Raw genomic sequence first — 26,754 nt, 5'->3', positions numbered from 1 at the left:
GGTCGTCACTCGCTCCTCAACTCGAAGTCGAGACAACTGGCTGCAACCTGCGACCCAAGGCTACACACGCCCGAGTAGGGCCAGGAACATTAACTAGGTACCGTGCAACCAGGACCTTGTTTGACTGTCAAAAACTCCATGCCCAAATGTCAGCCCAGGACGAGTTACCGAAAACAGCAGCCAAAGCCGCAAACTTACGAACATTGTGAGCATGGGGATAGACCGCAAGCTGGCTGCACCGAATAACCCTGCGAACAACCTGGGATAGCCATGCCTTGCAACAGGGAAGATGGGAAACCGGATCCACCCAAAGCTCGTCCCCGGCCACCGAGGCTTTGGCTTGCAAGTAACAGCGAAGAGCCACAACCTGACACAAGACATGATGCACCCCCGTCCGAACCAACCAAGCATCAACAACCCAAAGACCCTTCCGGAAAGCAGCAGTCTCATTCTTCGCCAGAAAAGGAGACAGCTGCAAACGAACAAACTGACCCCCAGGACCGAAAGAGCAGAAACCCTTGTGCCGGAGGAGAGCATGAAGCTCCCCGACCCGACCATCCAGAGGCCAATGCCAACAAGAAAAAGAGCCCTAGAAACACAATCCTGAAGAGAAGGGGCCACCACAAACTGAGGAAAAAAGAGAGCACCAGTTCCAACGATTAGGATGGCTCAGGCGGCGCATTAGCATGTTGGAGGTGAAACAATGCACGAGATAGTTTGCAGAACGGAGCAGAAGTGACATCCACCCCAAACGCAAGCAGAAGCGGCTCTGCCACCGCCACACGATACGAGGCGACAGTATTCGGCAGAGGAGGACGGTCCTGAAACAACCAAGAGAGAAAAGACAAAACAACCCCATCAGAAATCGAAGACAACCTACGAAGAGACAAAATATGATGAAAGGACCGCCAGGAAACTTCATACTGCCACCAAGACGAAATGCTCAGGTGGGACACCATCAATGAAGCCACCTGATCACCATGCAAGTGGTGATAAGCCCACGTCAGAAAGATCAAATCTCAGATCCGCACAGTCCCGTTTCAGTACTGGAAACAGGCAGGAGACTCACCTGAGAGACGTGGTTGTTTTGACCACGCCCAGCGCACCCACTCCAAGATGACCCAATGGAGCAAAGGGAAGAAGCCTGTCTCGCCAGCCCCAAACCCCTCGAAGGAGAGGAGCCGCCCAACACCACCACAGGGTAGTGGATGTGACCCGAAATGCCCACAAATCGTGGGACCAGGCGTGAGCAAACAGGGCGAGTCTCCCCCCAAGTGCCCCGTCAATGGGGCAAATTGCAAAAAGGCCCAACACCCCTTATGAGAAGCTGGCCAACGAGCAGAGCGAGCATCGCACCGACCAGACGACGCCGACTCCGAAGAAACCACCGGCTCAGAAACTGGCACCAATGGCCCACCTCGACCAGAATAACCTTGAGCCCTGGCACGACCCTTCCAAGAGGCCCATGAATGGCCACCCCGGAGAAGCAACAAATCCAATATAGGACGACAACTAGATGAAGCCGCCTGCAGAAAATGCACAACAGCAGACTCTGCAAACAGCAACAGACAAAAAGGTGATGAAAACCAAAGAGCCAGGGCGGAAACAAAGTACAGTACAAGGAGTGAGCGAGCACGGCCTGGCGGCACGCGAGGTGAAAGGCAAAGAACAGAGACACTGCCTCCCGGAGTATCAGCACAAACTGCTTCAACAGTGCAGCCAACACTCGAGCAGCCGAGGCCAGCTCCCCAGACGAAGGCCCGGCACTCAATGCTTCCACATCCTTTCCAAGCCAGTCCGAGGACAACTTAAGAAGGGGAAAAGCAGCGCAAGATCGAGGCCAAATGCCCGCGAGTACGCAAGTCCTCAACCGCCAAGGATGCCGAAAGGCTGGGAACCTGCACATACAGCTGAAGCTGAACAAGGTCAACATCCTGAGGAAGCACAGGGGTGAATAAGCACACATTAAGGCGCTCAAAGTTGCCCCCCCCCCAGGTAAACCTGCAAAACAGTAGCAGCCTCCCGCCATTCAAGCGTGCGGGTCCGACAAAACCCAAGCCACGCTACCTGCGAAAAGAAAGGGCAGTCTGCAAGCCAGACTGACTCATAACGCATCCAATATGGGGAAGAAGAACCGAACTCAAATGAAGATGGATCCATCACAGAGGCAAAATCCAGGTCATGTAGGAGGTAAGCCGCAGGAGCCTCCCCCACCTCATTATCTTGATCTTGATTCTTATCTTGATCTTGATCAAGGCTCGAATGCCTCCATTTCCGACTCGAATGGGGCAGCCTCCACAGCTACCCGAGCCTCATCACCGACTAAACCCCGCCCCGACTCTGAAACCCTTGTACGTTTGGGAGCCGGGAGCAGGGGAAACGGAGGTGGGGGGGGGGGGATGGACACAGGGCGAACAACGAAAACCGGGGAAGGACCAGGGGACACGGACAGAACCAAAGTCGAAGCAACTAACACCCCCAAGTCCAAGTTCCTGTAACCAAAATGGAGCAGCCCCGGGGCATCCAAGAGAGCAAACAACCTAATGCGTTGCAGCAACATAAACCTGGCATCCAATGTGGACACTGCCTGTACCTCAGTGACAATAGAATGGGTAAACTCGAGCACAAGCAGAGAACACGTCTCGCAAGACTTCGGGTCAAAGGTGTCATTGACCCAACAGGCAGCATAACGGAGGTAAAACTAGTGACTGTCACCCGGAGACAAAGGCACATAACAACCTTCAAACTCGCACAAGGTGAGGTGGAACTCATAGGACACATCCATCTGTCAACTGAGCCCTGATGGGGGTTTCCAGAGGCCAATAGGGATGTCATCTACGGGAAGCCCAGGCAAGGTACTGCTAGCCAGTTAAACCTAAAAGCTAACAAGGGACATGAGCTAAGACCTGGACTCCTGTGACCTGTAAAAGTACGGGGGGGGGGGGGGGGCAAGAGGAGGGCCATCAATATACCCTATGTGGACTAACAGCAAAACAAGGCAGACCCTCTCCTGGCAAAGAAAACAAAAATAAAATAAAAAACCCGCAAAAGTACACTGCCACCAGAAGGAACAGGAATAAGGCTGCCGCATAGGCAAGCAGGCAGTGCAGCACCTTGCGACCCAACAAGCAACAACACCACTTCCTACCCAAAGGCAAACAAAGGCCATGAAACCCCAGCTGGCCCCGAGGGCGGGGTAAATGCCGAGCAACAAGAACCCCTACAGAAGAAGAATCCCGAAGGCTCTATGGAAGGTAACCCTAGAACCCAAGGGCAGTACTTACAGGGTGCCTAGGGAAGATAGTCCTAAGCACATGCAGCCCCAGCACACTGTAGATACACCTGGTCACCACACCACAAGTAGCAGAAAACAACAGAAAGGCACAAAGACTGCAAAGAAATCGAGGCCAGAGTTGACGTCCGCCCCAGATCGCATCAGCTAACTAACTGGAGGTGTGAGTAGCCAGCAAGGGGGTCCGGGGCTTCCCTCTCCACCTCCCGGGGAGGAGAGAGCCGGGTGACGAGCAGCATTACGACGGTGTATGATGTTTACTTCTTTCTTTAGAATTTGGGGGAAGTTCTGCTTCTCTGTTTGGTCTTCGGTTGCAATTTCTTACCATGTGGGGTCTGTTCTGTTATGCCTACCTTTCTGGCTGCCTAACCCCGGTCGACGGCAGACTTAGAATGCTCCCAACCACATGGGGGTTTCCATAGGCTATTGCTCCCTGTGCCTCTCTGAGGGGGCCAGGTTTTGGCTCGTGATCCCCGGTAGGCTGAACTGCAATTGACTGATGCACCCAGAATAATATATCATATATCAGTCCGATAGCTCCAGTGGGCTATCGGACTGTGGGGAGCCCCGAAGGGGATCCCCACAGTTCGAAATAAAATGTATTATTGTCACTAAACAAAGCAATACATATATTAATACAATATATTAATAGGATTGTAAACAGGATGAATTATTATGCAACACATACCTATCACTCCTATTACTGTATTTATATCACCTTTAACAAAACAGATGATGGCATGATAACAAGATTTATGATCACAAGTGACGACGATAAAAATTACAGATGATAATGATACTGCACTGTACACATATTTCAGTATTAATACTATGTATCTACCATGTACTGTATGTTTAACTGAATTAGTAATCCTCTGTTCAAATATATTGCAAAATTTCTGAACAACATACATCCATCTTTATCTGACGATTATCTTACCATCACCATCAATATTATTATTTTTATTACTGTTCTTTTCCGTTAGGGAAATACATCATCATACTAAAACATGCAAAACACGTACATGCAAACTACTGCTGTCGGTATTGTTGAACACAGGATCAAGATAGGGGGAAGGGGGGATGTGGCCCACATCCACAGCCACATCCCCCAAGCTGATGGTGTCAGGAGCCAAGGTGTCTGAGCTGGTGGCTGGCACAGACAGCCCCAATTCTGTCAAATCTCTTGCATTACTTGTGTTGCTGGATGAGCTCTGTTGATATGGTAGCAGCCAGGCAAACTCAGGAGGGGGGCCACGACGCTTACTAATAACTGAAATGTGTATCAAAAGTCTATGTAAAGAGAATATTGAGCTTTATATAGCATAAATAATAATATAGTAAAATTTCACTTAAACGCCTCTGCAGTATATAATCACAAATTTATCACAGCGAGACAACATATTTTGGCCAAAACCACCAAAGTTATATTCATACTGCTTATGTATCTTCAAATACTCTTAGTATTTGAAACAAATACTCCTAGTATTTGATATGTCCAAAGACAGAAAATATATAAAATATGCATCATTTAGTGGGAATACCTTATGATCACCCACACCCAAGAAAACATCCAGAAGGTAAGCAAAGCAAAATTGGCAACTGAAAGATTCACAGAGAAACAAGAAATGAAACAGCAAATGACTCTGCAAACAATCCACTCAGCAGTTAATTCAAATTCCTCTAGTTACAGCTGGCTGCCGCCCGGTGGCAGCACCCAAGAAGCTGCCAACTCCCGTGTTAACACAACTCAATTCAAAGTTGAAGACCACAAACCAACCCCGCCTCCTGGGGTGGGATATTCTGTATGTAAATTTTAAACATGAATACAGAATAGAACTTGTAACAATGGACAAAAGTTGGCGTGTTTTGCTAGCTCCTGGTCTCACGATTAGTGGGCCTTCCTGGTTATTTTTCCAGGGTCTCCAGTGGTGTTGGTCCACTCCTTACTTAGATTCACAGGTCTTGGGTCAGGAGTCTTCCCCTCAGATCCAGTTGGTCATCATAACTTGGTTGGACTTTGCTTTCCAAGCGGGACTCAACAGACTACAGTTACAGTTACACTCTCAACTTCTTTTGGTTAGAACCGATTCATTCCCTGTGACTTTTCACATAATATCACGTTAGCTCAAGTCCATCTGATGTTGCAGATTCTGGGCTTGACAGCTGAGTGGACAACGATCTGGATTCGTAGTCCTGAGGTTCCGGGTTCGATCCCAGATAGAGATGGAAACAAATGGACAGAGTTTCTTTCACCCTGATGCCCTTATTCACCTAGCAGTAAGTAGGTACCTGGGAGTTAGATAGCTGCTACGGGCTGCTTCCTAAGGGTGTGTAACAAAAAGGAGGGCCTGGTCGAGGACCGGGCTGTGGGGACGCTAAGCCCAAAATCATCTCAAGAATCTCAAGATAAGAAGATGGTGTCCCTGGACTTGAGGGATGCATACTGGCATGTTCTGATTCATCCAAGATTCAGAGACTGGTTGGGGTTTCTTGAGGGACGTCATGCTTTCCGCTTCAAGGATCTTCCTTTCACCTTGAATATAGATCCTCAAATAGTCACCAGATTAGCACAGGTTGTTGTGACCTCGCTACATCTCTTAGGGGATTCATGTCTTATCTTATGTCGATAACTGGCTGTTTTGCATTCCCAGTCAAATCCCCAAAGGAAGGAACGGCTCAAATGTTTCTGCTGTCTACATAGATAGGGCAAATCCCAGAGGTGGGCTAAACTACACCCACAGCTATACCCTGCCTAGACTCTGAAACTCTTTGGATGCTTCAGAACCAGGAGTAAGGGGACAAACTCCCAAAATCCCCCAGAGAATGTACTCTATCAGGGTAGGAGGCAACACCAAGTTAGTGCATATGGAAGGGGCATCCCTAAGCACATGTAGCTCAAGGCAAAACGTAACCATCATACACACAAGTAAAGCTTGTAAACACTTGCACGTGAACTAACACTAAACTCAAAAGTGATACACAAGCAAACATCGCCCATAGGACAGAGTCCAAAGGATTGTCAACATTTATCTAGAATTATTTGAGGCTGGCTAAGGCTCGTGACACAAGGAGTGGTCCACACTCTTGATGTGACTTGCAGCAGAGGAGCTCCAGCATATTTCAACAATCCTAAGTATTGTAGTACAGGTTGATGGTAGTGAGTGGTGTCCCAGAGAACATAAAGGTATAGTGCTCTTGAAAAATAGGTGAGATAACAGGAAAGTGCTAAGGGAAGTGAAAAATCGGATGAGAAAAAGTTGCCTTAGTGTTTACAGTGCAGAGAAGAGCATTCAAGATGGCCACTGGCAAGGGGAAAAACAAAACAGAGCTTGATTTTGAGGGATTCAATGAAGAAAGCATTGATATAAGCAGTCTACACAACAAGTTGGTAAATTTAGATACTATAGTGAACTCTCATGTAGAAATAATTAGTAAATTGAAAGAAAGTAATGACCATTTGAATAGCAAAGTTTTATGTCTTGAGGGTTTAGTGAAAGACTTGCGCAAGGATAAGAATCAATTGGAAACAAATTGCAAAGCCATGGAAGAAGAAAATAAACTCTTAAAAATAGCTTTGGAAGACGTTAAAGTAAATTTAAACATAAATGACTACAATAGGTTAGGCAAGGAAATTCAACAGGAGAAACAGCTTTTGTCAGCACAGATGGAGGAAGTTACACAGGGAATAGAACAGTGCAAGAAAGATATGCAACTCACTTATGCACAAGTGGCCAAGGAGAAGGAAAAAATAGAAGAAGCAGTAAAGGAAGTCAAACACTGCAGCAACCAAGATAAAACAAACATTAGGCTAGAAGTGAGGAAAGAATTGGCATCTAACCCGAAGTTGGTGCAAAACACAGTTGATCGGAGTAAGTCCTTGATCATTTTTGGCTGCAAAGAAAAGGCGATAACATCTAGGTCAGAAAGAGCTGTAGATGAAGCTAAAGTAGTAGATAAAATTGTTGGCCTCGTGGAAGGTCTTACAAACAGAGAGAATGTGTGCGACTACAGGAGAATAGGCAGGTACGTAAAAGGGAAAGATCGACCTTTGAGGATCACCCTAAACGGTGCCAAACAGATGGAAGAAGTACTAAGGAATGCTAGAAAATTGCAAAGGGATGAGGATGGGAAAGGGTGGTCGTTAAGACGAGATCTTTCAAAAGAAGATAGAGAGAAGCTGAAACTGAACCTCGCCGAGGCAAAACATTTAAATGAGAGCAGGAATGAAGAAGAAATAAATTCTTTTTTCTACAAAGTGATAGGGGTAGGCAAACCAGTAAAGTGGTACATAAAGGCAAACCAACAAAATCAATAGAGAGAGGGGGAGTGAAGAATAAGGAGAGGGGGAACAAGTTCCTGAAGATTGCATACACCAACATAGATGGAGTGAGATCGAAGATACTGGAGTTAAGTGATGTAATACAGCTGCAGACACCAGACATTGTTGCACTCACGGAGACAAAACTTGAAGGTGTAATTTTAAATGAGGTCATATTCCCAAGGGGCTACTCAATTTGGAGACGGGACAGAAAAATTAGGAAACGCGGTGGCGTTGCTGTGCTGGTAAAAGAACACCTAAAGGTGAAGGAAATAATGACTGCCAATCCACAAGAAGTTGACATAATAGCACTAGAGATCTGCTATGAGGATGATAAACTAATGATGATAAATGCATATAGTCCACCGCCAAGCAGCACATGGTCAAAGGAGGAGCTAGATAGTAAACGTGAAGGTCTTATAACAATAATGAGAGAGATTATAGCGGGAGCGGATAACAATAGATCACGACTGCTGATAGTCGGTGACTTCAACTTGAAATCCATAGACTGGGAAGCATATGAAGCTAAAACAGAAGATTTTTGGACCTGTAAATTTGTAGACCTCATCCTGGAAACATTCTTGTATCAACATGTTAAACAAGCTACGAGGATGAGGGAAGGGGACGTTCCCTCCATGCTAGATTTGATATTTACCAGGAAGGAGGAAGAGATATTTGACATTCAGTACCTTCCTCCCTTGGGTAAAAGTGACCATGTCTTTTTGGGAATAAAGTATGCAATGCGTTATAAGCTGGAAGAAAATAAGGAGGTTGAAGCAGTTGAAAAACCAGACTTCAGGAGAGGACATTATGGTGACCTTAGAAATTTTTTTAGTGAGTATAATTGGACAGACTTGATGCTAGGCAAGGAAGTGAATGAGATGTATGGCAAGTTTTGTGAAATATATGACAAAGGCACAAAAAAATTTATACCAAAACAGAGATGCAGAACTAGGAAACAGGATTGGTTCAATAGAAATTGCGAGAGGGCTAGAGACCGAAAGACACAAAAATGGAATCAATACAGGAAGAGGCCGAACCCCCAAACATACCAGCGATACAAAGATGCGAGAAACAACTACACGGCAGTTAGGAGAGAGGCAGAAAGAAATTTTGAAAAAGGGATTGCGGACAAATGTAAAACAGAACCAGGTCTATTCTATAAATTCATAAACAACAAATTGCAGGTAAAGGATAATATTCAGAGGTTGAAAATGGGAAATAGATTCACGGAAGATGAAAAGGAAATGTGTGAAACACTAAACGAAAAGTTCCAAAGTGTGTTTGTACAAAATGAAATCTTTAGGGAACCAGATACAATAAGAATTCCAGAGAACAACATAGAACACATAGAGGTGTCTAGAGACGAAGTGGAAAAAATGCTCAAGGAGCTCGGTAAGAACAAAGCAGCTGGCCCAGATGGCGTTTCACCATGGGTTCTGAGAGAATGTGCATCTGAGCTCAGCATTCCACTTCACCTGATCTTTCAGGCATCCCTGTGTACAGGAATCATAGCAGACGGGTGGAAACAGGCTAACATAGTTCCAATCTACAAAAGTGGCAGCAGGGAAGACCCCCTCAATTATAGACCTGTATCATTGACAAGTGTAATAGTGAAAGTATTGGAAAAACTAATCAAAACTAAATGGGTAGAACACCTAGAGAGAAATGATATAATATCAGACAGACAGTATGGTTTTCGATCTGGAAGATCCTGTGTATCGAATTTACTCGGTTTCTATGATCGAGCCACAGAGATATTACAGGAAAGAGATGGTTGGGTTGACTGCATCTATCTGGACCTAAAAAAGGCTTTCGACAGAGTTCCACATAAGAGGTTGTTCTGGAAACTGGAAAATATTGGAGGGGTGACAGGTAAGCTTCTATCATGGATGAAAAATTTTCTGACTGATAGAAAAATGAGGGCAGTAATCAGAGGCAATGTATCGGAATGGAGAAATGTCACAAGTGGAGTACCACAGGGTTCAGTTCTTGCACCAGTGATGTTTATTGTGTACATAAATGATCTACCAGTTGGTATACAGAATTATATGAACATGTTTGCTGATGATGCTAAGATAATAGGAAGGATAAGGAATTTAGATGACTGTCATGACCTTCAAGAAGACCTGGACAAAATAAGTATATGGAGCACCACTTGGCAAATGGAATTTAATGTTAATAAATGTCATGTTATGGAATGTGGAATAGGAGAACATAGACCCCACACAACCTATATATTATGTGAGAAATCTTTAAAGAATTCTGATAAAGAAAGAGATCTAGGAGTGGTTCTAGATAGAAAACTATCACCTGAGGACCACATAAAGAATATTGTGCAAGGAGCCTATGCTATGCTTTCTAACTTCAGAATTGCATTTAAATACATGGATGGCGATATACTAAAGAAATTGTTCATGACTTTTGTTAGGCCAAAGCTAGAATATGCAGCTGTTGTGTGGTGCCCATATCTTAAGAAGCACATCAACAAACTGGAAAAGGTGCAAAGACATGCTACTAAGTGGCTCCCAGAACTGAAGGGCAAGAGCTACGAGGAGAGGTTAGAAGCATTAAATATGCCAAAACTAGAAGACAGAAGAAAAAGAGGTGATATGATCACTACATACAAAATAGTAACAGGAATTGATAAAATCGACAGGGAAGACTTCCTGAGACCTGGAATTTCAAGAACAAGAGGTCATAGATTTAAACTAGCTAAACACAGATGCCAAAGAAATATAAGAAAATTCACCTTCGCAAATAGAGTGGTAGACGGTTGGAACAAGTTAAGTGAGAAGGTGGTGGAGGCCAAGACCGTCAGTAGTTTCAAAGCGTTATATGACAAAGAGTGCTGGGAAGACGGGACACCACGAGCGTAGCTCTCATCCTGTAACTACACTTAGGTAATTACACTTAGGTAATTACACTTAGGTAATTACACACACGTTGACATCAGTGAAACGACCGAGTTGTGTTAATTTAAGATCTAGGAGCCCTTGAGGTGCTACCACCTGGCATGGCCAGCTGTACCTAGAGAAGTTTGAACTGGCTACTGAGTGGATCATTTGCAAAGTCATTTGCTACTTCATTTCTTGTTTCTCTATGAATCTTGCAGTTGTCTGTTTTTCTTTGCTTACTTTCTGGATGTTTTCTTGGTGTTGGTGATTATAAAGTATCCTCAGATCCCTGCAACTTTATGAGGAGGGCAGGGCCAGGTTCTGGCTCTTGTCCCCCAGAACTATTCCGGACTAGGGCTAATGTGACTTGGGTGTGTGAGTGTTAGTGTCATTTGGTCCCTACAGAAATACTTTGATGGCTTAAAATTCTGTTGTCATAGTTAGCTTTTATTCAATATTTCTCTTAAATTTTCAAACAATGTAACAGATGCTTAAAACATAATGACATTTCTTTCTGACTTTAAAGAAATATTTAAGGTTCTACATATTTTTGAATGTATTATAAATTATTTGGTTAAAAAAAACAGCGTTGACTGTAATGAAACGCTATTTTCTGGGCGAGACCCGGAGGCTCCCCAGAGCTTACTAGGCTGATATGCTAATGTCAGACTTTGGCATCAGTCATGTGTATGGAGTTCTTTGGCCTAGAAAATATATGATTTAGAATATAATAAAGGTGAGTAGTAACAGTGATAGATACATACTTTAGTTTTACAATGATACAAACAAATGACTTTGCAATACAATTTGTTTGAGATATTTCTTATAAAATTAATTATAATAGTTATATCCATAAGGAATACAGTTATATCCATAAGGAAATGTATTCATAAAAACCTTTCTTCAAGGTTATCTAAATTTAAATACAGTATACTGTAAAGGAATCCCACTATCTGGATCTCCATTTTCTGAATTCTTGGATTATCTGGACAAAAATATCCAGTTCTCCACCTGCACTATTTGTGAAGATTGGGAGTGACTCGGTGGCAGAGGACACTTGTGCAGATAATGTCACAATAACATGGCTAAAGAGGATCCCATTACAGAGCTGGATAACAGTCCAGGATAGACCGAAACTTTGCTAATTCTCTTATTTTCAGATTTATGGCCTGGGGTGTCTGACAAATTTATACTGTACCATCTAAGAAACATTTTGTTACAGTACTTTCCTACATACAAATAAAACTCCATTGCATATTTTATTCAGTTATCCAGATATCAGTTATCCGGACATCCAGAGATACAAACTGGTCAAAATCACTAATCAAGGTTGCAGTGTACAACAAAATCTTATCTACTGGAAAATACAGTAACAAGAACTTACCCTCAGCAGCCCTTAAAACTTCTGAGACAAATGTATTGGTTCGTTGGCTGAATGGCATTTCAAAAAGTAGCCGAACTTTACCCGATGTGATATTCACCAAGACGTCAGTATCAACATCTGTACTTGATGTATCTGTAATTTCAAAATAAAGATTTATTGCTATGTTAAAATCAAAATGCTAAAACATTAAAATTCACACATTTGCTTGAATATTTAAACACAAAACTCTACTGCCAAAGTGCCCATAACAACTGAAAACATTTTCTTCATATAACTGAGCAAGCATATGAAATAAGCTAATTCTGAGTAAATCAATAAAATACAATAAGACAATTTGCATGCTAATCTATATAAAATAAGGTAGAATTTAACACTTAAGAGTGCCATGTGTTAAATGTTGATTTTGGATGATATTTAAGATATCACTTAAGTCTGATTGTGTTCATATGATGACTTATTGAAAGAATTATCACACTTCTGCACTATAATGAATACAAATTGTACAACATTTGTAAAAAATCGTTGTGGAACATCCAAATATTGTCTGACTACAAACTTGCATAGCGATGAAAATCACACATTTTCTGGGATGGAGAAGAAAGTGAAGAGCCTCATATCAGGTGGGACTACTTAAGGAACTGGAATGTCCCATTGAAAGCACTTCTTCCTATCTTCAGGTCTTATCAGTGTTTCATACCCACTACCCTTCCTAATACTGCAGACTCCTTCCCTCCCAATCAATTTCCCACTTTGGGAGGTTTATACTAGCTTTTCCCCAAAGTGGGGAGGGGTTAGTGTAAGCCTTCCCTGAACCCCCCCCCCCCCCAACCCACACCCTCTTCCAAGATGGCTTCCACCCTTAGCAGGGACCTCAACGCTGGTTTTAGTTAACATACTCTCCCTGTGACTTTTCTTATTTACAAGCGCTTCCACTACACTTTTATCTTTGTTAATGCCATGACATTCCATGTTGATGGACATTTCCTTTATCATCTTGTCATTAGACTCTACTACATTAATGCTAATTTTTACTGACCACTTTACTTTCAATTGGTATTAAGGTTACTTACATTTGCTGGTCACTCTCACTGTTTATTTAAAATCCCCTTTATAATGTACATTTTTATTCATAACTAATAATTACGCATTATATTTTTCTACTTGTTAACCACTGCACTGCTCTGCATTAAAATATGGCACCCGTGGTGTGCCAAAAATAAATTCTTTCCAAACAATAATTTTCTCTTCTTACATTGTTAACACTTTCGCCCGGGCATGACGCAGCATTGCGTCATCCGTTTACTGTCGGTAATACCGGATATGACGCAGCATTGCGTCATCCACTTTAAATAATCGCCAAAAATCAGGTTTTTATCCAATTTTTTTGGGACTGGTTTTAAAATGCGCGCCGATGTCTTCCCATTTTCTTTGTTGAGCCTCGTGGCCCTCAGGCGGCTTGGCACACACCGTGGGCCCATTGTTTTTGCTCCACTGTTGTAACCAATGTTGCCTCTCCTCGCATCTCAAACGTGTGTACATTTCGGCTATTTTCCGTGGCTATATTTCTTACTGCGGCTTTAGAAACTATCTACGCTTACTCCACGATGGATAGTGATCATGAACAAGGCCCTTCCAGGAAGAAAATTGCGAAAGAAAGGCTTGAAAAGGGCGGGAAATGGCAGTGTAGCTGGAAGGCGTCTGAGTGCTCACTTGCAGCTAATGCGTGGCCCGTCTTCAACTCGTCGGCGGTTGGAGCATGACCAGGTTTTTTATTTTATATGCTAATGTTCCTCTAGAGAATTCAATTGTGAACCCATTGAGACCAAAATGAAAGACCTAGGACGAAAATTGAGGTGACCAGAGTGAAAATAGTGAAAACATTTTATCGCGTTTGCGCGCTCCTGGGTAACTCGTTCGCACTTTCTCTGTTTGCTGCGGGTAATTAGCCGGGCTTTTGGAGTTTATATGCATTTAGTGCTGTAGAGAATTCTATTGCGAACACAATGATACAAAATTTAATCTCGTAGGACGAGAATTAAGGTGACAAAGTTGAAGAGAGTATACACTTTTCAGAATTTACGCGCGCTCCCGTGACACCCTGGGTCCCATATCGCACAGTTGAGGGGGGGCGCGCGGGGTACGCCAAAGTGTTAAAATGCAGTCTCTGATCACAGGAAACTAAAAATAAAAATTGCATGTGACATACTTTAGCCGCGATGGCGCTGGGAAGTTGAGCATATTATGGGCACTGAGTGATGGAATGCTCAGGGTTACTCAACCCCGCCACCCCGTGGGGCGGCAGTTGCCGTGAATATAATATTTCACTAGTATTTTTATGTTTCTCATTCATTTCTTCTCTGGTTTTATGCTCTAATATTATTCAAAAGTGTGCAATTCGTGGAATTTATATGGTTCAATGTGTGGAACATCGCTATGCTCAAAATTATGGGGCTCATATATGTGACATGTATATTATATTCTACAATCAATCAAACAGTGTTTTTGCTGTTATTACACTACATACACACATTGTATATACCTATCTACATATGTGTTCACCATAACAAACAGCTAAGTTGGTATAGTGAGCCCAAGAAACAAGATTGGGCTGCCATACCCAGCCAGCCCTCCCTCACTCCTTCAACCCCTAACTCACCAACATTACTCATCCCACAATACTGTTTGTGGTGTTATTACAATATATACACACATTATATATAACTATCTACATGTTTTATTCACCATAATTGTACAACTATGCTAGTATGGTATCCAAACAGCATAGTGGCCACTGCATGACAAGGCATACAGCAGGCGACAGCTTCACTCACTCCCTCACCTAAATGGCTCTTCCCAACATAAGCCTTTTGCTGTTATTACACTATATACACACATTATATATAAGTATCTGCATTTGTGTTCACCATAAGGAACCATTAAGCAGATATGGTGATTCCAGACAATAACATGTTGCCACACACATAGCTAAGTAGCTCAGGTAGCTAAGACCTGACCTGACCTGACCTGACCTGGCCTGGCCTGGCTGGATGTGGGGGAAGGGTGGAAATCCGAGGGCCCACAGATTTTCTGGGCCCTAGATAGGTTAGGCTAGGTCATTGGTACACACACATTCTTAGGAGCCACAGTAGTCCAGGTGTGGGAGCATCCTCCGCGACCTCACAGTCCACAGGTCCAGCCCAAATCTTCAATCTTGCTCCTTTATAATCTGCAAGACAATGAGATACGTTCTCGACTCACAATCGAGAATTCCAAGTTCGAATCGCAGGCGAGACAGAAATTATTGGGCGCGTTTTCTATCACCTAATAATCATAAGAAGCGTCGTGGCCAGACAGGGAGGTTGGACCCGGTGTTCACGCGGTCACCAGTTCGAATTCTCACCCTAGGCTTCCTTTTGTGGTGGTGGAGGCCAAAACCGTCAGTAGTTTCAAAGCGTTATGTGACTAAGAGTGCTGGGTAGACGGGACACCACGAGCGTAGCTCTCATCCTGTAACTACACTTAGGTAATTACACCAGCCAGCAGCTGATGTCACCTCTCCCTCTCTCCCTCACCAACAGTACTCCTCCCACTGCTAATTCACATCCCAAATTTTCATCACAATTCTGCTATTATCAGAATCTTGGTCACTAAATCATGTAAATGAATAATTTTCCACGTGTTTATTTTGAAAAGGAACACGAGAAATCGTTTTAAGAATTTTAGAGAGATGAAATAATGGCAGTGTGCTGTGGCTAGCAGTGTGAACATCTTGAACAGCATTTATTCACTGATATCTGAACATTGTACACAGCCTTTATCACAGTCAGGCTCTTTTGTAATACTATCAGGGTTAAATAATACAAACTGGACCATCTCCCACCCACCACAACAAGCCAGCGTGACGCTTGGCGGACCCCTTCCTACCCGAACTTTGTTCGGGTAGCATGACTCTCCAACCCCAATCGGGAAACTGGAAGTTTCGGATAACTAAAGTTCGGAAACCAAGTGGTGCTCTGTACCAGATACATATAAATTTGGAACATTTTAGGCGATGCTGTGGTCAAAGGCTGAACAGCAATGCTGTTAGCTCATGCTGCGTGCGCCAGCCTCGGTGGCTCACTCAGTACTGAGGCTCTCACACCCGGGAATGTTGCCCACGATAATTAAAAAAAATGGCGTCTGTTTAGGAGAGCCCTGAGGAAGCTGATGTGAACCCCATGTAGCCGCGGGAGTTTTTAATGATACGCTATACTGTACCTATAAGATCCCTGAGGCGCGTTGCGCAGTGCAGTGGTTAAATATCCCATTTATCAAATTCACATTAATAAACTTTAAAACTGCACATGGTAAACATTATTTACTTACCTTATAACAAATATTATTATTATTTTATTAAAATTTTGTACCTAATTTTTGCCCGACTTTCATTACATCCTAGAAAATTAGATATCACATAGTCAAAGACATTGCAATTATGTATTTTATCTTAATTTCTGTCTAATAATGAGGTAGATCCAGCATTAGAGCTCCCTTTTCCCATTCACATGAATTTTCAGCTGTATTACGAATGTTTATAACATTAGGGTTTCATAACACAGTTGGCTTCATTCTCAGCTAACAATCAAGGATCCCAGGTTCAATCCCTGTTATGTTATGTGACTAACAAGCTGAATATGTCATCATGTGGCAAAATAAAATGCACACATGGCTGGACAGGCCCTACAAATTTATTTCCACTAAAGTTGTATAAACTTTTCCCGACACAGTTTCAACAGACCATAATGCAAAATGTACACTCAAGTTCACATACAACCACAATATGACCGTACTGACAGCTGAGCCCTATTTTATGACAAAACAGGTCTGGGATATTCTATGACAAGTTGCTCAATGAGAAATTCAAATCAATATACTATTCTCAAAGATTTGTAAAGAGTTTTGTAGTATAATGTCAGTAATATTAACATCAATATAGTATTTGGAAGTGGTAGATTGTAAAGATCAAAGCATGAACGTGGTTTGATATAATACTGTACCTACAAATACTGAAATCAACATGCTTTCCGCACTGTAAATCTGTAAAGCTAAAATTATTTGGGAATAAATAATTTCCAGAAAATACAAATTTAGCCTTTTGACCTTGAAATTGAGGAGTATTTTTTTGTGCAGAATAAAAAAACCAGCATTGAATGTAATGAAACGCCATTTTCTGGGTGAGCCCCGTTGGCTCCCTGGAGCTATAGGACTGATATGCGCTTTATTAGTCTGGGGCTTCAGTCAATGGAGTTCTGCCTACTGGGGACCATGAGCCAGAACCTGGCCCCCTCAGAGAGGTGCAGGGAGCAATGGCCTAAGGAAACCCTTCTTGTATTTGAGGATATTGCCTGTCTGCCATCGACCAGGGTTATGCACTCAGAGAGGTAGGCATCTCAAAACAACCCCCACATTGTAGGAAACTTCAAAAAACCCAAGACCAAACAGAGAAATAGAATGCCCCAAAAGAAACAAGGAAAATAAGCAAACAAGCAAACATTAAACACATCCCCTCCAGGAGGGGGAGCCTTGGACCCCCTCGCCGGCTGCCCAATTCCTCAGTTTGAAGGCTGAGGAACAAAAACGAAACCGCCGACCAGAGGGAAGGAGGGTGCCAGGGAGCCTCCGAGGGCTCACCCAGAAAATGCCATTTCATTACATTCAATATCTGGTTTTCTGTGGGGGGCCCCATAATCAAAGGTAAGTAAAAGAGGGACTTACCCAGGAAGCAGCCACACCACTTGGATCAACTTAAGACGAGACAACTGGCTGCAACCTGCGACTCAAAGCCACACACGAACGACAGGGACCAGGAACATTTACCAAGTAACGGGTGGCAAAGACCCTGTTCAACCTCCAAAACCCCCGTGCCCAATATTAGCCCAGAACATGTTGCCAAACACGGAAGTCAAAGCAGCATACTTACGAACGTCATGGGAATGAGGGTAGACCGCAGGCTGGCTAGACTTAATAACCCTGCGGATAACCTGAGAGACACGAGCCCTGGAACAGGGAATGAGGGACATCGGATAAACCCAAAGCGCATCCAGGGCCACATCAGATGCTGAGGCATGCAGATAATGGCACAGAGCTGCAACCAGGCATGACACATGATACACCCCCGGCCGTATCAACCAAGCATCAATAACTTAAGGACCCCTCCGGAAGCCTGCAGTCTCGTTCTTCGCCAGAAAACAAGTAGATGGCTGCAACTGAACAAAACATCCACCAGGAATAAAAGATCAGAAACCTCTACCCCACCGGAGAGCATGAAGCTCATTGACTCAACCAACGGAGGCCAATGCCAACAGAAACAGTGCCTTCTGGAAGGACTCTCGAACCGAAGGGGCCACCACAAACCGAGAAGGAGAGAGAAAAGAAAGGACCCTGTCCAAGGACCAGGATGGCTCAGGCGGTGCCTGGGCAAGCCGGAGGTGAAACAAAGCACAAGAAAGCTTACAGAACAGGGCGGAAGTGACATCCACCCCGAATGCAAGAATTTTCCACCAGTGCTGCACAATCCTAGAGTACGCAGCCCCAACATGGAGCCCGTACCTTGTCAAGCACAAGACAAAGCTGGAAAAAGTTCAGAGGTATGCCACTAGGCTAGTTCCAGAACTAAGAGGCATGAGTTACGAGGAAAGGATGCGTGAAATGCACCTCACGACACTGGAAGACAGAAGAGTAATTGGAGACATGATCACTACCTACAAAATTCTCAAAGGCATTGACAGGGTAGATAAGGATAAACTGTTTAACACAGGTGGTACATGAACAAGGGGACACAGGTGGAAACTGAGTACCCAAATGAGCCACAGGGACTTATGAAAGAACTTTTTTAGTGTCAGAGTAGTTAACAGGTGGAATGCATTAGGCAGTAATGTGGTGGAGGCTGACTCCATACACATTTTCAAATGTAGATATGAAAGAGCCCAGTACGCTCAAGAATCTATACATCAGTTGATTGATGGCTCAGAGGTGGGACCAAAGAGCCAGAGCTCAACCCCTGCAAACACAAATAGGTGAGTACAAATAGGCGAGTACAACATGAAGCAACAGTATTCGGCATAAGATGACTGTCCTGAAAGAGACAAGAAAGAAAGAACTAGGCAACCCGAACAGAAATAGAAGTCAACCTACGAAGAGTGGAGGAAATGGCGAAAAGACCATCAAGACACTTCATACTGTCTCTGAGACTAGGACCACAGTAGGGACACCATCAACGAGGCCACCTGATCACCATACAAGTGATAATACGCCCATGTCAAAAGGACCAGACGCGGAGAGCGGAGTAGAAGAACGAACCAGCCACATACCAAACTGGCCCAATCTGCTGGAAAAGGCAGAGTAGCGGAAAACGCTCCAGACTTGGACACCAAGCAATTAGGCCTGAAACCAAGGCTGGGATGGCCACCACGGGGCTACAAGGACAACTCTGACACGATAAGACTCCAACCGAGCCAGAACCCAAAGCAACAGCTGGACCAGGGTGAAGAGGTACAGGTAACCTCACCTCGACCAGTCCTGCCGAAGAGCGTCCACCGCGACAGCTCCGCAGCTCCTTGGCACCTTCCCGAGGCGCCAAGGCACTGAACCCCGAAAAACCTAAAGAGGAAGCCGATAATGCAGCAACCGATGCAATACTCCTGGAGGGTAAACCCATCAGTCGTGAGAGAGGCAAAAGGGATGGCCCTAAGGAACCAGAACAGGTGCCAAAGCTATACCCAAGCCGGCAGGTAAAACCAGTAAGGTAAAGTTCAGACTCCTGCACAACTGCTTGAGCAACTGACGAGTGACCCAGGACCCCTCCAGAAACGGCTGAAGGTGGGACCGCAACCTTAGCAATGCTGCAGGAGGGAGAGACACACAGAAGTGGTCCGAGAGTCCCACACGAGACCCAGCCAGGTCTGAACCTGGGACGGAATCGGGTGGGAATTCCTCCAATTCACCCCAGGAACCCCGAGACGAGTTTGGGTTCATGGAACCCGGTTTGTTGAGTTCCGAACCCAAGCTGGGATAGAATCAAACCCCTGCCGTGCAGACAAGCAGACCGGCTGGGAGCCCACACCAGCCAGTCGTCATGGAAGGCCAGAACCCGAACCCCTAGCAGAAGCAGACGGGCCACCACGACCCGGGTAGGATGCATGAAAATGCGAGGTGCCAGATTCAAGTCAAACGGAAGGCAATGAAAGCGGTAAGTATGCCGCTCACGACGAAACCTAGCCAGTCCCTGGACCCCGGATGAATCACATGGTGTGGCCACCTTCCGGGTAAGTCCCTCTTTTACTTATCTTTGGTTATGTAGCTCCAGGGAGCCAAAGGGACTCCCCACAAAAAACCAGCGTTGTATGTAATGAAACGCCATTTTCACGTATATGGCCGTGATATATACGTGATATATACACCATTTTCTGGGCGAGCCCTAGAGGCTCCCTGGCACCCTCACTCCTTCCCTCCTGTTGGTGGTTTCGTTTTTATGTTCAGTCTCCGAACTGAAGAGTTGGGCAGCCGGCATGGGGGTCCGGGACTTCCCCCTCCCCCTCCATGGATGTGGTTAATGTTTGCTTGTTTGCTTATTTTCCTTGTTTCTTTAGTGAAATTCTGCTTCTCTGTTCGGTCTTGGATTTTTTGCAATTTCTTACCATGTGGGGGTTTGTTTTGAGATGCCTACCTTTCTGGGTGCCTAACCCCAATCGATGGCAGACAGGGAATACCACCAAATACCTTAGAGGGTCTCCTTAGGCTATTGCTCCCTGTGCCTCTCTGAGGGTGGGGGTAGGCAGGTTCTGGCTCATGGTCCTCTGGTAGGCAGAACTCCATTGACTGAAGCCCCAGACTAATATAGTATATATCAGTTCTATAGCTCCAGGGAGCCAAATGGGCTCCCCACAGAAAAAAAGCGTTTTCTCATTGTACCATTAATTGGTTGTATAAGTATCAGAATAACAGATCATCTCACGGCCATATTCGTGTCTACAACATATCCATATATTTTATATATGTTCTGTACACACTAGCACAAAAGACACAAATTAATTAATTTTTCCTTTAATTCTTTATGTTCAATTTGTATGTTGAACTTCAATTTTTTTTACATAATTGGCTGAAGTGCATATTTAACAAAAGTCTTTACATTTAACTTCATTTCACATATAAATCATTCACATTTTACTGTTTTAATTAATTTCTTACTCCTCCTTTCCCTTTTTTTATCTATAGTATTTTCCCTCAGTAGTAAAACGGCTTCAGATTTAAAACATCAGTTCAACATAACGCTTAAAATTCTACAAGAAGAGTAATTTTTACACTTAACTGCAGTATAGAAACTACACATTGGAGCATCCATAGACAGCCTAGACAACAACCTACAACAATTAGGATATCTTTTTAATCAGACCAAATCAGGGCGGGGACAGATAAGACACAAACAAAAGGCCTACAGTAATCTACCAACCAAAAGCTGTTCCCATCTATATAAAAACGATAGGAGAAAACAACACTCTTGATTCCATAAACTCAAGGTTAGAAACACATTAATACTAATTTACACAAAAATGCCAACGATTAATACAGGTATTCCTGTCATGCAATTTATATTTGGTGTTGTATAATTATAAGTATACTTATATATAATCATTCCCCCATGATGGCAACAAGTAAAACTCTTAAAGTTATTCTTTAAAATTCTTTAAATTATTCTTTAAAAAACTAAGTTATTCTACACCTAAAACATGTAGAATAATCTAAATTATGATTAATGTCAAAACAGGTTAACACATTACTTAAAAAAAAAATTGTGGGAAAATCAACAGTGTGGGGGCTCTGATATGTTAATGTACAGTATATCAAACTCCAATTCTGAAATACTGAGCAGTATTTCAGCTCAAATGGCTTTTATTTGCACCAATCAAATATTGTTCTCTTTCTGCTTCATTATCTAATCAATCCTTTCCCTTAAGTCAACCCTTAGAGAGTCTAAGAAGAACCGCAAGCCACTTGAATATAGTACAACATATCAGAGCTAGTTATGCAGGGAGACAATGGGTTATAATATTAAAGTACACCAAAACTTCCTTGAATGGAGATCAGAGTGTGATGTCTCCTCTTCTCATGTCATGTTACTCATCAACTCATCAACCTCTGGCAACAATCTTACCTGTACCTGCAACATGATCATTTTAAGTCAGGACAAACTTGCTACACACTTCAGGGAAGTGACTGAGGACATATTCGGGAGGAGTGCTTTTCACAAAAAAAAAAAAATACACTGTACCATGTTATAATGCCATGCACAGAGTACAACAAAAATATCAGTATGGAGTATGACATTTAAAAACTCAGAGAATAACATCAAGAATGTACAGAAGCAAAATGCACATTTATTCGATAACAAATCAAGATAATTTTTTTATATTCAGTGTTGATGCCCAATGAGTTGCTGTTTAAAAACAAAAAATTAAAAGTAAGGCTTTGAGTATAAATGAAAAGCTCGTTTCTGAACAATATATTCAATTGCTCCCTTAAGCAAAATCCAGCTTGTCCATGGACACTACAGAATATTGAATCAGCACTGGTAAAGCAACTTCATCCCTGATACATCAGTGAGTCTTTTTAAGTTACCATCACCATGTCATTAATGGGGACACTGGAAAATGTTCAATCTATCCTTGAATAACTCTGAGACGATTCATTCTTGTACACTCAAAATACCTACTCCAAGCAATACTGTATTTTCCTCATCATCCACAAATTTTTCAGTTGAACTATTAGTTACATACCTACCTGACCATTGCCCCAACCTGTCACCAGATATCACCACCAAGAAAGTAAAGAAAGGTGCTTGGGAATCCAACCTCACTTTCATCCCAAATTTTAACTCCCAAAGCACAGGGCAAGTCAGCATAAAAGGAAGTGCACTGGAACAACTGAGTTGTTTGCTCAGAAGTGATTTTATCATCTACACTTGAACCCAAATATTTGAATGGATGAGTCAACATAAATAGGGAACAATTATCACTGTTACACAATGGAGTTAGAATGCATCACAGAAAACACTGGGAGAAAGAATTCATGTCGTGGAAGTAAATGATGGCAAAACCTTAAATTTAGATAAGACGTACAGAGCCAAGATGTCTAGATAAACACAGCCAGGTGCCAACAGCCAGGAGAGGTCTGAATAAAGATAAAGGACAAGACACCCACAAACAGGACTAGAACAAAACCAATCTAAATTTGAATAGTACCCACATATAACCCACAGGAGCACAGAATTAAATTAACTGGGACTGAAAAGAATGCTCAAGACCACAACTATCTGGCAAAGACTATGTACGGAAATTGTATTTACCGAGACTTAAACTGTGGTATTGAACTGGGGTATTGAATCCACTCAGCAGAGAAACAATCAAAGGCACCACTCAGCAGAGAAACAACCAAAGGCACCACTCAGCAGAGAAACAACCAAAGGCAAATGAGTACATCCAAACACAACATAAGACAGAATCAAGATATGAGTAACACTTAGTGGGCTAGCAAGAGGCTTAGAGCCTTGAATGTAATGAAACGCCATTTTCTGGGCAAGACCCAGAGGCCCCCCAAAGCAATACCGGGCAGATGAGTATATATTAAACCAAGGCAACAGTTAATTGATAGAGTTTTAGGTCCTAGGCCTACCGGGGACCAGCGTCGGAACCCTGGCTGGTTCGGCTCCATTAGATAGTTTCAATTAAATTTTCATTGAAATTTTCATTGATATAAATCAATGATAGTATCAGTTTCACAGATAGGTTCATAAATATTCTCATTTTATTAGCTGTTTGTTTTCAGTGACAGAGGTTTTCATTATAATAGTAGAGGTGTCTAATACTCAAAATCTCTTTAGAAATTAAAGTAATTACCTAAGTGTAATTACCTAAGTGTAGTTACAGGATGAGAGCTATGCTCGTGGTGTCCCGTCTTCCCAGCTCTCTTTGTCATATAATGCTTTGAAACTACTGACGGTCTTGGCCTCCACCACCTTCTCACGTAGCTCCAATGGAGCCAAACCAGCCTGGAATAGGAGCAATGGCCTATAGACACCCCCACATAACTAGAAGCAGCCTATGTCTGCTATCTACCAGGTCAGGCACCCAGAAAAGTAGGAATTCCAAAACAAACCACAGCTGGTTAAAAATTACAAACCAAAAGCCAAACTAGCAAGCAGAACTCCCCAATCAAAAACAAGCAAACACCATGACGTCACCACAGCTGCCACGCCGCTGTCTGCGAAACTCCCCCTCCCCGGGAGGGGAAAGGGGGGTCCTAGATCTACCATACCGCCTACCCAACCCCAGCTCAGAAGCTGAATATAAAAAAGGCAAAAAAAAAAAAAAAAAAAGTCAACCAGAGGGATGCTCGGGCGCCTCACCCAGAAAATGGTGTTTCATTACCTTCAACATTGGTTTTCTGTGGAGAGCCCCTTTGGCTTCCTGGAGCTACCTAACCAAAGATAAAGGAAAAGAGGGACTTACCCGAGAGGTGGCCTCCACTCGCTCCTTAACTTGAAGTTGAGACAACTGGCTGCAACCTGCGATCCAAGGCTAAACACTCCTGAGAAGGGCCAGGAACATAAACAAGGTACTGTACTGTGCAGCCAGGATCCTTTTCGACCTCCAAAACATTCCTTTCTGACATTCCCGAATGTCAGCCCAGGACATATTACCAAAAACAGACAAGCCACGAACTCATGAAAGTCATGGGCACAGTGATAGACAGCAGGCTGGCTGAACCAAATAATCCTGCAGATGACCTGGGAGACCCACACCCTGGAACAGGGAAGAAGGAAAAACGGGTCAACCCAAAGCGCGTCTCCTGCCATGGAGGCCATGGCATGCAAGTAACGGCAAAGAGCCACAACCGGACACAAAACATGATGCCCCCCCCGGCCGAACCAACCTTCAACAACACAAGGACCCCTCCAAAAAGCAGCAGTCTCATTCTTCGCCAGAAAAGAAGGAGACGGCTGCAAACGAACAAACCGACCACCAGGACCGAAAGAGCAGAAACCCCCTTTGCTGGAGGACAACATTAACCTCCCCGACCCAACCCCAGAGGACAATGCCAACAAGAAAAGAGCCTTAGAAAAGTAGTCCTAAACTGAAAGGACCACTACAAACCGAGGAGAAGAGAGAAAAGAGAGCAACCGGTCTAAAGACCAGGATGACTCGGGTGGTGCATGAGCAGGCCAGAGGTGAAACAACGCCCGAGAAAGCTTGTGGAATGGGAGCAGAAGTGACATCCTCCCCGAATGCAAACAAAAGCGGTTCCGCCAGCGCCGCACGATACGAGGACAGAATTCGGCATAAGAGACGGTCCTGAAATAACCGAGAGAGAAAGGACAAAACAACCCGATCAGAAATCGAAGACAACCTACGAAGAGACAAAAAGTGCCGAAAGGACCACCAGGAAATGTCATACTGCCACTGAAACGAAACTCGCAGGTGGGACACCATCAACGAAGCCACCTGATCACCATACAAGTGGTGATAAACCTCCGTCAAAAAGACCAGACGTAAAGAGGGGAGCAGAAGATCGAACCAGCCACATACTGGATTGGACCTATCTGCTGAAAGGGGCAGAGCCACGTGAAGTCCCTTGGGTTCGGACACCGAGCAAGCAGAGCCTGAAACCAGGGCTAGGCCTGCTACTATGGAGCCAACAGGACTACCCTCCCTGGTAATTCTCCAAGAGAGCCAGGACTTGGAGCAACAACCGAACCAGTTGGAAGAGGTACAAGTAACTCCACCTCGACAGTTCAGTCGAGAGGCATTGACCCTGAAGGCCTCGCAGTCAGGGAAGGGTGCCACATATACCGGAAGATGCCTTGATCAAGCCAACACAAAGAGGTCCACGTCCGAGTGCCCGAACGTCTGGCAGAGCCAATGGAACGAGTCAGCATCGACCGTCCACTCCATGGACAGGGGAATAAAACGTGACTGTCCGCCAGTAACGTTGGACACTCCCTGGACATGAACCGCCAGGAGAGCCAAACCCCAAGATCAAGTTACCCAAAGCGACCATACCAAACCCCCGCAGTTCAGACAATGAACCACAATGAACCAAAAGAAGAGAAAAACCCAGGGGAACAGAACCGGCCGCTATGCATATATCAGAAAGCTGCACAGTACCTTGCTCCCCAGTCAGTGATGCTACCTCCTACCTAAGGTCAAACAAATGCAAGAACAACCCCAGCTGAACCCAAGGACGGGCAATCACCGAGCAGCAAAAGAACCCTGCGGAGGTACAGTAATTCCTAAACGGCTTATGGAAGATAACCATAAACTGCAAGGGCAGTACTTACAAGGCACCTAGAAAAGGTGACCTTAGGTGCATGCAATCCCAGTACTTCTTGAATTACTCCTGGTTCGCACACCACCACACCACAACACAACACCACAAGGCACAGCACTGTTCTAGGATTGGCACCAGTGTCAATCGACCACCACCACCCAACACAACAGTCTTAGAACTGGGGTTGAGTAGCTAGCACGGGAGGTCTGGGGCTCCCCCTTCCCCCCTCCCGGGGAGAGGGAATCTGCACAAACAGTGGCACAGCGGCTGTAGTTACGTCATGCTTGTTTGCTCGTTTTCTGATTGGGGAGTTCTGCCTGCTCGTTCAACTTCCGGTTTGCAATTTTTAACCACCTGTAGTTTGTTTTGGTATTTCTACTTTACTGGGTGCCTGGCCTAGTAGATGGCAGACATAGACTGCTTCCAACCACATGGGGGTATCTATAGGCCATTGTTCCTTGTGCCTCTCCGAGGGAGGCAGGCAGGCAGCCCCGGGAGG

At 44.0% G+C, this 26,754-nt stretch overlaps 1 protein-coding gene across 3 annotated transcripts in view; it reads right to left on the bottom strand.

Moving 5' to 3' along the window:
* Ocrl (Oculocerebrorenal syndrome of Lowe) overlaps window positions 1-26,754 on the bottom strand; it is a 117,171-nt gene that overhangs the window by 53,130 nt on the left and 37,287 nt on the right. For 2 of the 3 annotated variants that reach the window (XM_045754461.2, XM_045754462.2), the window contains exons 4-5: window positions 11,895-12,031; window positions 4,318-4,565 (exon numbers count right to left, since the gene is read on the bottom strand). In XM_045754461.2, coding sequence (XP_045610417.1) covers window positions 4,318-4,565; window positions 11,895-12,031 — 385 coding nt within the window. The remainder of the gene's footprint in view (window positions 1-4,317; window positions 4,566-11,894; window positions 12,032-26,754) is intronic. The other variant, XM_045754463.2, reaches the window with a different exon arrangement.

This window comes from Procambarus clarkii, chromosome 37, assembly GCF_040958095.1.
Source record: "Procambarus clarkii isolate CNS0578487 chromosome 37, FALCON_Pclarkii_2.0, whole genome shotgun sequence".
In the NCBI taxonomy this organism is placed as follows: domain Eukaryota; kingdom Metazoa; phylum Arthropoda; class Malacostraca; order Decapoda; family Cambaridae; genus Procambarus; species Procambarus clarkii.
This window is presented reverse-complemented; position numbering and strand designations above follow the sequence as displayed.